The sequence below is a fragment of the Necator americanus genome, chromosome I, assembly GCF_031761385.1.
Source record: "Necator americanus strain Aroian chromosome I, whole genome shotgun sequence".
NCBI lineage: Eukaryota > Metazoa > Nematoda > Chromadorea > Rhabditida > Ancylostomatidae > Necator > Necator americanus.
In genome coordinates this window covers 18,214,025-18,225,493 of record NC_087371.1, presented here as the reverse complement: position 1 = coordinate 18,225,493, position 11,469 = coordinate 18,214,025, and the positions used below count along the sequence as shown (strand labels likewise).

Here is an 11,469-nt window from a genome sequence, read left to right as displayed (position 1 = left end):
AAGCTCCACAAGTCCACTCTGGGAGAACGGAAGTTCTCCCAGAAACTCATGGGACTAGAAGCTTGCAACCTGCCCATGGGTTTTAAAATTTTTATGCAAAACACAGTAATAGAAAAGAGTCTCCTGATTCCGGAGGAAAGCCTGGTACGGTAGCGCCAGGTAGGGCGGGGTTGCAGGAGTCATGTAGGCTACCGAAACGGGAAAGGACTAGGATGGCGATCTGTACTTATAACGCACGTACGCTTGCATCGGAAGCGGCCATCGAAGATCTGATGATGCAAGCCAAGAAGATCAAGTACGACGTCATCGGACTGACCGAGACGAGACGACGTCACCCTCTCAACGCCGTATATGAAACTGGAGAAGAACTGTTCTTAGGAACATGCGACAGTAGAGGTGTTGGTGGAGTTGGCGTCCTCGTCAACACGGGTATGGCAAAGAACATCGACTCTTTCGAACAACTTACGACCCGAATCGGACGTCTGCGGATGAGAAGATGTGGTCCAACACCAGCTTTGACTATCTTCGTCGCTTACGCTCCAACATCAAGTTACGATGAAGAAGAAGTCGAAGCTTTCTTTATGGACCTGGAGAAGTTCTACCGAGAAGATCATGTCTTCTACAAGGTCATAGTTGGCGATTTCAACGCCAAAGTTGGCCCAAGAAGAACGCCGGAGGAACTTCACATCGGGACCCACGGCCTACAATGGAACGACCAGGGGGAGAGGCTCTCCGAGTTCATCATGACGACTAAGACCATCCATTGGAACTCGCAATTCCAGAAGCCCTCCTCTCTACGCTGGACGTGAGAGTCACCCGGTGGAGGGTATCGTAATGAAATAGACCACATCATCGTCAATAAGAGGTTCTGCCTGACGGACGTCGCTGTTGTACCAAAGTTCTATACGGGATCGGACCATCGCCTCCTCCGAGGAAGATTTTCTTTCACAAGGAGAGCAGAAAAAGCCGCCAAGTTCAGAGGGAGAAATCCCAGAGCTGTCATCAACTGGGATCTCTTCGCTACGTTAGCCGGCTTTTGGGAAGATTCCGCAATGGACAACATCGACGAGGAATACGACCGGCTTGTCAAACACCTTCATGACTGCGCGAAGAAGGCTGAGAGTATTAAAACAACCAAGAGACGCCTGTCTCTTGAAACTCTTGAGCTGATACGCCAGCGTGGAGCAGCACGAGCCGCAGGGAACCAAGAACTCACGTCCGAGCTCGCAAGGCTTTGCAGAGAGGCGATAAAGGAAGACCTTAAAGAGAGAAGAGCAGAAGTGCTGGCTGAAGCTGCAGAGGCGGGGAAAAGCATCCGCTATGCCCGTCGAGACTTCGCCAGTCGCAAGACAAGGATGACTGCTCTCCGGAACCCGAAGGGAACAGCAATTGCATCGAGAAGGGGGATGGAGAAAATCATCTACGACTTCTACTCTGATCTCTTCGACAGCCATGTCCACTTGCCTCCTCACCATCTGAGGGAAGATGGACATGTCATTCCAGAGGTTCTCCCGTCCGAAATACGACATGCTATCATGTCGGTAAGAAATCGTGCGGCACCCGGTCCCGACAGAATAAGACCAGAACAACTGAAGAGCCTTCCGCCAGTACTCATCAACACCCTGGCGAAGCTCTTTACACGTTATCTGTCGGAATGCAAGGTTCCTAAACAGTGGAAGACCAGCAAGACCGTGTTGTTGTATAAAAAGAGAGACATCGGCAACTATCGCCCAATCTGCTTACTGTCCGTCATCTACAAGCTCTTCACAAGAGTGATCCTTAATAGGATTGAAAAGGTCTTGGATGAAGGACAACCATGCGAGCAAGCAGGGTTTCGAAAAGGATTCAGCACGATTGACCACATTCACACTGTTTCGAAACTCATCGAGGTATCACGAGAGTACAAGATGCCGCTCTGTCTCACCTTCATCGACTTGAAAAAGGCCTTCGACTCAGTTGAGACGGAAACGGTCGTGGAAGCCTTGGACAACCAAGGCGTCCCTACTCAGTACATAAAGGTACTTCGAGAGTTGTACAGTAACTTCACGACCGGAATCTCGCCATTCTACAAGAATATCATCATTGACGTGAAGAGGGGGATCCGACAGAGTGATACAATTTCACCCAAAATATTCACAGCCACCCTCGAGAACGCAATGCGATAGTTGGAATGGGACGACATGGGAGTGAAGGTCGACGGTCGGTAGCTACACCATTTGCGCTTTGCTGATGACATCGTATTGATAACACGTAGCATCAGCCAAGCGGAACGAATGCTGACCGAATTCGACGAAACACGTGGATGCATCGGTCTTCAGCTGAATCTACACAAGACGATGTTCATGCGGAACGGATGGGTCTCGGATGCCCCATTCACGCTCAACGGAACGAACATATCCGAATGCACCAGCCACGTTTATCTGGGTCGGGAACTAAACATCATGAACGATCTGACCCCCGAGCTGGGCAGGAGGAGATGAGCGGCTTGGGGAGCGTACAAGAGCATCGAGGATGTAGTGAAGAAGACCAGGAACACCCGGCTCCGTGCTCACCTCTTCAACACCACCGTACTTCCTGCTTTGACCTATGCTTCGGAAACCTGGGCATTTCGCAAGCAGGAAGAAAACGCGGTGAGCGTCATTGAACGCGCAATTGAGAGAGTGATGCTAGGAGTATCCCGTTTCACGCAAGTGAGGGACGGGATTCGAAGTTCTCTCCTACGTCAGCGATCGAAGATTAGAGACGCCGCCGCGTTTGCCAAGGAAAGTAAAATAAGGTGGGCCGGACACGTGATGCGCTTTAATGACAACCGTTGGACCTGAGCGACTGGGTTCCCCGCGATATTAAGCGCACTACAGGAAGACCGCCGACCCGACTAGCACGCGATCGGGACAAATGGAAGAATTACTGGCGTCCGCTCGACCAGTTCGAAGATCAACGGGAGTCAAGGTGATCAAGGTGATTGGAGCAGAGCTGAGTGACAAGCTCGCTTCTCGCGAAGCGATCCTGGAGAGGACATCACTCTTTTCTAGAATCCAGCTTCGCGCATCGTTTTGACAGTTCGCGCGAATCAGGTCAGACTGACTTGAAGTTCAGTGCACTTGCGTCGATGCGGCGCGGCGGAGCGCAGCGGTTGCGATCGAACTGTTACCTTCGCTAGCTTCACTCGGGCTGCAGCGTTGAGTTTTGTTGGTAGTTATCCCCACTCCGTCCCAACTCGCCGATTCTAGTATAGCTACTTACGCAACTGCACCGATCTTCAGGTCGTTTGGTCTGGCTATATGTAGTCGGGTCAAAACGATATGAATCACGAGTGTACTCGGGGAAGCCGCATACGCAATTGCGTACGTGCTTCATGCCGTTTTGAGCCTACTGCACAACCACTGTCTGTACATCTCTGTGCGGCAGATCAAACACAAACGGATCAGGTTCCTCATTCAGTCACCGTGTGACTTCTCGCGTCGTGGGCGTTTGCAGAAGAAGTGGAATTGATTTGAAATGATTGGACTCTTTTATTTTTTTCGATTGTTATAATGGAGGATGAGCTCGGGAGTAGCGTTAGTGGTGGTGCTACGCAGAGATCTCGTACGGATAGCCATCTGAGATTGTAGCCCACCTATATTTTTGGAGCAACGCGTCGCAGGTGAAGAGAACATTCTAGGACCTCAAATATAGTGGAACCCTTCATTTTCTGTGCTAAATTTTTGAGATCGAAAGAGGATTTTTGTCTTCATTTAAATTAGTGTAGAAATTGCAGATGCCGACACCGTACTTCTGGATCTCTTGGGCACCTATGTATTATTGGATGGAGGTTCTGAAAAAGTCGTCTTCACCAAACACGTACGACAGGTTGGAGAATACTTTATGTATTCATAAGCAAACAGGGAATTTGAACTTTTTGTCGGAATCTCATTTTAAAACGTTGAGTTTTGAGACGTCTCCTGGTCCGCGAGTGACGTTTTGCGCGAACTGAGATTTGAATATGAGTGTTTTTCTCATTCGCTCACACCTTGGGACTGTTTAACATATTGCCGATTTGTCCTGAGATGGAACAACCTTTTTCATTGATGTTATTTTCTGTTAACTATGATGATCAGTTGACTGCTTTCAGATTGATGCTAACATCATCAGCGCTCCAACGAGAGCTGCGCTCACCAATGCTGTAGAGCTCAACAAGGTTTCGTTGCTTATCATGGAACATAACTGTATGTAGAAATAGAGCGATACACACACATTTGCCGTTTTACTTGTCTTTAACAACAGTCTTTCTTTTCAGAATAAAATAAGATCCCAACGTGATCTTACAGTAAGATATTATAATCATACATCCATCGTATTATTTTTAGGGTGCGGTTGTACCTCTTGTGGGCAACATCCCAAATGTCAAGTCAACTGGATCGAATGGTTCGGTTGCTAGTCTTCTCAAGTGTATAGAGAAAGCTTCTGAAGACCGTCCAGCGATAACACCTACTCGTTTCAATCCAAAATACGACCCTATTGTCATCAGCAAGGTGTGTCTTTTAAAAATATTTTTGTTGTAGAGATGGTGTTAGGTCTGTTATTTCTTTTACCGTCGAGTTTTGTGGTTTTATATGAATGAAGAGTTTGTCGAATTGTAGTCGCTACGTACCGGTTGCCTCCAACTTATTGTTCTCGCAGGAGAAGCGAAAGAAATCGAAGCTCTCCAAAAGGCTGTCGAAAGTGGTGACGAGCAGATGATAGAAAAGGTACTATGTGTGTAATGAAAAGGTATTTAGAAAATGCTAAAGGGATTAGATTCTTACACCCTAGGTCGCTTCTAACAATGGTACCATCTCAGTGTTGGTGTGGTTCCCTGCAAAAGCAACAGATCCTATCAAGAGAGTGTTACATACTGGTAAGTTTCTCTTTACTTACGTCATACCTTCTATATGATGAGGGGAAGTGTGGCGTAGTCCGCAAGATTTTTGGTGAAGCGGAGGTTCAAGCTATCATCTCCAGTGCTTCTGTAGTTAGTATGAATCTGAACACAGGAATTGCAAGTGTTGGAGGAAATGACACAACTCGTTTGTTTCCCGTTTTAATTGCAAAAAAAAAAACCTATCCTGAAAGGGAACTTAGTTCCTCTTCTATGCGTAGTTGCTCGCCAGCGAAATGATTGATGATGAAGTGTGTAAGTGTTTCACTTCTTTGCATTCTGCAGCGTTCAAACTCATGAATAGGGTCATATTTTTCTTATTTCCTGTGCTGTGCTTGCCGCTTTTTATTTCTTAGATAACTTTATTGGCTTTCTGATATTCACACGTTTTGGGTTTCGTATGATCAACGTGTTCTTGAGGCTCGAATATGTAGCATTTAACTTCATGATAATTCATGACCCAATTTTCCCCTATTTATGTGGGCTTTTCAATGACAGTTCTATCGAGTCGGTTCTGAAGGAGATTTTATGGAAATATACGTAGACACATAGCCAATTATACAGTCAGATAATGGGTAAACAATTACGAATATTACTTTTGTTTGTTTTTTTTTTCTCGATTCCATTACATAGACTCTATTTCAGTGTTCTTATTCACTATATACTTTCACTCTTATACTTAAGGGACTGCACCGTTGAGTCGCATCGTTGCCGCTCTCGAAAAAGCCAAGGCCCTTCCATACCTTCATAGTCCCGTAGTGTCAGCGGCGAATGCATACAAAGAAGTACCTGCACCGAAAACCACAAATGCTAGAACAACAATTCCTCCACGAGGTGTTCCCGTGAAACCTGCTAATAACACTGCTGCACCGAAGGTGAAATCAATTTTGAGCTAGTCGGGTGAAGTTTTTATTCGAAGTTGACTCTGTCATTTGAGAGAGTAATTTTCAATATTTAGCTGCCAGCAGCTAGACGTCCTGTACCCGCTGCTTCATCTCATGTTCCGCCATCGCGGCCTACCACTACAACTTCAAATAAGTCGGGTCAGTTCGTTGTTAATAATTGCTAATTGCTTCCTCTTCTCGAATTCTTCTTATGATTCTTTCTCTTATATTCCGTCCTTTTTAGACGTGCTGTTGTTGATCAGTTTAGCTGCGCGGGTTTATCTAACAGAATGTCTTCTGTTTAACTTTTATATTCTTTCGAAATCATCTGTTTTCTATCAGTAGTATGGGTGATTTTTTATCTGTTACAAGTTAAAAAGGAACTAGCCCATAGTAGAGCAGAAAAGAGTGCTTGATTGTACTGTTGGAAAGAACATGGTGTAAACCAGTGTACTCTTCGATTAGTTGTAGTAATAATTTTTTATGTTTATGTCTTGAATATAAAGCGTTGCGTGACTTTTCTAGAAAAATGATCTTGTGATCTAGAATCGTCTTATAATTGGAGCCGAGACAAAAACTTTTAATTTTGTAATTATTTTAGCACCGACAAGCGGAAAACCTTCGCCAGCTCGTCCAGCAGCTGCTGCACCAACTCGTACTCGACCTGCTAGCACTGTAACCACTAAACCCGCTCCACTTGCAAATAAGAACTCCACGTTGTCGACAGCAAAAAGAACGAACAACCATGAACCAGCTATTCAGAAGACCACCGTGTAAATAATCATGTTTTTTGGGGTCATATATTCTTTATTTAAAGTAAAATATCGTTTAGAGGTCCATTGAAAGGGGCAGCGATGTCGCGCGCATCTGCTGCTGCCGGTAAAGTTATAGGAGCGGTTACGGGCAAGATTACACCTAACAATAAGGCTTCCGGGAATGTCTCTCCTCAAAAGAATGAGCCTTCTGCACCTGATGCAACTTCTGCAACTTCAAATATTGTCCACTCTCCTCCTGCTCCGGATGCAGGCTCTGTTGCTGCCGACGCACCTCCTCCCGCACCGAATTCAGCAACCACTCCAGAGGAGGTGAAGGAACCAGCTCCTACTCCTGCTGAGCCTATGCCTTCCGTGAGTTTATCAGCACTTTCTTTTAACATTCGTATCTGAACATATATATTTACCTAACGCATATGTATATGAGAATGCATCCCATCTTGATGTTTGTTTGCTTCTTTTATAATTTTCTTGTCGCGTAGTGGAAGCTTCGGTTAGCGTTGAAAACGCAACTTTGTGTTTTTGGTTCTGTTGAATACAAGTTGAATGCTATTTTGTTGAGTCTTTTCTTTGTTTGTACGCTTCCGTGCTAGCTTGGTTGAATGTTGTCGGTGCTTTTAGTTGGACGATTCCGTGATATGTCTTGACGACGTAGTGCCTGATATATCCATCGATGCCCCACAAGATCCAGCATCGTCAGATCTTCGACCACCCGTGGAACTCGTTGTTATTCCACCGACCCCGGAGCCGAGATCGCCCTCGGCGCGCTCTTCTATTGATGGAACACTATCGTCCCCAATAGGATCACAGAAATGTGACGGCGAGAAGGATCAGGTAGTAGCCGACCAAAAGTCAATTTTTGGTGTGAATCTCGAGAAATTAGGAGTACTAATGTAATGGAGCTTTGAGCTTTTTTTTCTTGAAGGTTGCCTTTTGGCCGGGCGCATGTGTGCTATTTTATTTTGAAACTCCTTTAGACAAGCGTTAGAGACTGAGAGGAGTTGTAATGGTTCTTTTTATGTTCTTGGTGGAGATGCTTGTACAGTTTTTTCGTTCTGATAATCGTTTGTCGTATTTTTTTCTGGCACACAACATCTCAGGTAGCAGGTGCCGTTGAATTCTCATTTTTGTTTCTTTCCCTTGAGAACTTAAATTTGAAGCTGGAAGTACGAGTAGGAAAAGTCTATGGGTCCCATCATAACCTTCTCAGTCTATTTACTTTATCTAAATGGTAGTAATGTGTTGTGTTGTAGCCCGTGTTGGTATCGGAAGGCGATGATCAAAGGACGAAAGCTGATGTACCCTCACCTACCGCTACAACAACTCCAACACTACCACATGATCAGAACCTAGCTTCTGAGCATGATCACATTATACATCCTGTTCCGGACCAACCCGAGCACGATAGCGACTTAGATCGCAACGATGCTTCTTCCGAGCACCCAGTGCCCACTGCACCAGAACGTTCCCCTTCTCCGGAACTTGATATTAATCACGAACCTCTACCAGGAGACACTAAGCCCACGCCACATAATGAAGAAGTTCCTAAAATTGCGGAACCTCTCCCGGACAAACCAGTAGAACCCTTCATTCCACCAATAATAAGACGTCCAAGTCCAACGTCATCTGAAGTCTTACTCGAAGGCGAACTCCCCGAAGAGTTCAAGGTTCTTATTAATCGATTGCACCTCTTACTTATGCTGTTTCCTCTGCTTTCTAGTTTTTAGGAAATAGTTATATGGTTGTAGTGTAATTTGCTTTGTTAAGCAATTTGAGCTGACTATTCATCATCCATTCAGCACGTTCTTTGTAGGGTCCTCATGTACCACAAGAGGTTGGAGAGAATGGCCTCCTTGACGACTTAGAAGAACCTCCTAAACTAATGAAGATCAGTATGGATACAGATGACTTGAAAAATGCTTTGGAGGTGCACATTTTTATTTCATTGAGTAGTCATTGACTTCATCAATTAATGCTCATTTCGGTGTGATTATTTCTATTATTTCATGCATGTTTAGAAGGGAGCTGCAGCTGTTGCTGACCAACTTGCACAGTGCTTTGATAGCCTTTCTTTGAACACGAGCCATTCTGAGGTAGTTATCACAATAATCTCTATATGTACATTAGTTCGACCTTTTTTTCGCACGTTTTCTAGTTAGTAGTCGAATTTCAGAAGGAAGATGCCAGTGACAAGACTAGTGAGAAGGCTTCTCCTGAAGGACAGGCAGAAATCGCTCGCAAGATAAGTGCACAAATGATCCAGGATGCTTCGACCCCATTTACGTCTGCTCTTGCTTCCACCCTTTTCGAAGGAGCAGAGGCTGCAAAAAAGGTAGTGAAATTATCATCTCTTTTGTATTTTGTATCACTTTTTTTTCAAGGATCTTCCTCTTTTCGTTTTCCCTAGTTTTTCCTTAAGTAGGCACTTGGAGACTTGAGAATCCTATCCTGGTATTGGCTTGTTTCGTTACACGTTTATCTGTCTCTGGACATTCGTTTCGTTCTTCTTTTCTCACCGAAAGCTTAGTAACTTCTTTGAGGCAGCAAATGCTGCACTGGAAGATCTTGCTGACCTTGCAAATGCAGTGTCCGAAACCGTAACTGATGGTATGAAAGAAGCAGCTGAACAAGTTAATGATAAGGTTTGTCTGAATTCTTTTTCTCATTGAAAGTAGAATCTATACGTTTCATCACGCCGATTCGACATAAACTCTTGTAGCTTTTTTCTTTTGAATCGAAACGTTAAAGTATTCCTTCATCACAAGAAAACTTTGTGCAGTCATTGTTTTGCACTTCATTAGTTCTTCGTGATTCTTCGTTAGATATGTGCGTTCGTTAACCATTTGCGGAACAATTAAGCTGTCTTCTTTTGCACATTTGCTCTTTAGACTGCGAATACCATAGATAATTTTTTACAACGCGTTTTTGGAGCTTTCGTTTAGGTTTATGATTGAAATTCTTAGTGTCACTAATAGGCATTTTGTAAAGACATTTTGTTGACATATTATGAAACATTTTTAATTGCGTAACGTCACTGAAAAGTATACATATCGTCAGAGATAACTATAGAGTTCACAAAAATAGCACAAATATTCAGATGAAGGCCATGCAGAATCGTTCTAGTCTTGTAGAAGTTGATGGTGAAGAACACCGTCAGGTCAAATACGAGGAGGTTGGTTCTCATACCGTTACTATTTTCTTTATTCGTAACAATAGATTTCCATTAATGATAGTCAGAGCATACGCTTTCTCGTAGGTTTTAAAGTAATTTTGATTCTAGACTGATCCTATCATTGATACTGTGCTGGAAAGTGTTGCTAATGACTCAGATCGCGTTGATCATGCTATGAGTAATGGTGGTTCAGGAATACAGGCCAAAGAGAATGGAAAGAAGGAAAACGAGGCTAGCTTGTTTTCAAGCCTACCTTGTATTTTAATTAGAATTATGTCTGGATCGGAAATTCTTGTCATTGTTTTACTTACTTTCTCATTCTTTTCCTTTTTATGTGGTGATGTCGTAATTTTTCTTTCATATAGGTTGACGAGGAAGGCTTCCGTGTTGCGTCAGATTCTCATGACATGAGGCTTTACCTCCCACCACCATCAGCATTGCGTGGCAGAGGTGCTTCTTCGTATATTTATGCATTTGATATTGATGTTTCTGCTTGTTCTGGAAGTGTGTTAAGTATTTAAGGCCCTGAAACCTTAAGAATGATTAGTTTTGGCAAATATACAGCATGAATAGACTCCTCAAGTGTGTCTGCGGAACGTCTGGAATCTCTTTCGCAATAGTTTTCCGAGCTTAACGCAAATGATGACTTTGAAGATATGCGCAAAATACAACAATGATTAGTAACAGTGCGTAATTATTCTTACCTCTTTCTTTGTCTGGTGTGAAATCAATTTTCCAAATATCATTACTACTAATAATTCAAAAAATGCATTTTCTTATATTTGCGACTTACACACATGTCAGTTTTCAACAAACAATAAACAATAGTTGTCTCGAAATAGTCGAGACCAGATGTCTTCTCCCAATTCACGGGTTGGTGCTAAGTTTTAAAAAAGTGTTCAGTTTGAGTCGTACAACTATGCTCATTAACATGATTGTTTGTGGAATTTGAGATGTCTATAAATATATAAATAAATAAATCCATAAAGTATAAGAGAACCCGGATTCGAAACAAGTTCCTTTGCGTCTGGTGTACGTGATTTATATTTTTCTTTCTTTCAGCCCCAGCCGTACCGCACTTGTCTCGGCCTCTTTTCTTCGAGCTTGCTACTGTTCCACATTTCAATGGTAAATGTAGCCTCCCTGATGAGCAAAGTGCCATTGAATACTTCACGCAAATTAGGTATTCTTATCAAAGTGTTTCGGTTCGCTTCTAATTTATTTCTTGGTGTTCATCCGATGATCACTCGTTTCCTCCAACTAGTTCACGTATTTCAGGTCGGCTAACTACATCCTGCACAGTTCTGATATTTCTCGAGCTGTACTCGACGGATGTATTACTGCCAAGAAACATTGGCTTAATAACTGTAAATTCATCTTTAATTTTTTTACGAGTGTTGCTTATCAAATCCTGAATCCTAGCTGAACGAACGGTTTCAGCTCACAAGACTCGTCTCATACCTACACGGCATCACAGCGCTCTGCAATCATTTGTCACTGAAAATGCAGCACAGTTGGAGGAATGTGGACTAGTTCTGAACTCAGCTCTAGAACACAATACAATTTCCATTAACACAGAGGAAGGACGGGAAGACTACCATATGATCAAGATCGAACTCTAGACACTCCTCATTCGTCTGTCTGAACCACATCTAATAGTTTTTGTAGCATCTCTTAATCTCGCGCATACATTTTTATGTGATGAGCTTAAAGGCCGAATGACAAATGCGTAAGCCACCACGC

General features: G+C 43.5%; 3 protein-coding genes across 3 annotated transcripts; all 3 read left to right on the top strand.

Annotated features, from left to right (window-relative positions):
• Positions 1-212: 212 nt before the first annotated feature.
• RB195_006035 (uncharacterized protein) lies at positions 213-809 on the top strand (the record flags this gene model as incomplete). The annotated part of the gene is made up of 1 exon (XM_064178897.1): positions 213-809. The coding sequence occupies one exon, from the start codon at positions 213-215 to the stop codon at positions 807-809; it is 597 nt and encodes a 198-aa protein (XP_064035900.1).
• A 243-nt stretch (positions 810-1,052) lies between these two features.
• Positions 1,053-2,165, top strand: RB195_006034 (uncharacterized protein; the record flags this gene model as incomplete). The annotated part of the gene is made up of 1 exon (XM_064178896.1): positions 1,053-2,165. One exon carries the CDS (start codon positions 1,053-1,055, stop codon positions 2,163-2,165), a length of 1,113 nt encoding a protein of 370 aa, XP_064035899.1.
• A 137-nt stretch (positions 2,166-2,302) lies between these two features.
• RB195_006033 (uncharacterized protein) lies at positions 2,303-11,348 on the top strand (the record flags this gene model as incomplete). Its single annotated transcript, XM_064178895.1, has 22 exons — positions 2,303-2,630; positions 3,758-3,849; positions 4,112-4,177; positions 4,347-4,511; positions 4,620-4,727; positions 4,792-4,876; positions 5,582-5,772; positions 5,856-5,940; positions 6,383-6,554; positions 6,614-6,908; positions 7,176-7,388; positions 7,808-8,221; positions 8,368-8,481; positions 8,573-8,647; positions 8,728-8,886; positions 9,095-9,196; positions 9,652-9,726; positions 9,835-9,957; positions 10,092-10,176; positions 10,789-10,909; positions 11,005-11,093; positions 11,167-11,348. 22 exons carry the CDS (start codon positions 2,303-2,305, stop codon positions 11,346-11,348), a joined length of 3,339 nt encoding a protein of 1,112 aa, XP_064035898.1.
• Positions 11,349-11,469: the final 121 nt, after the last annotated feature.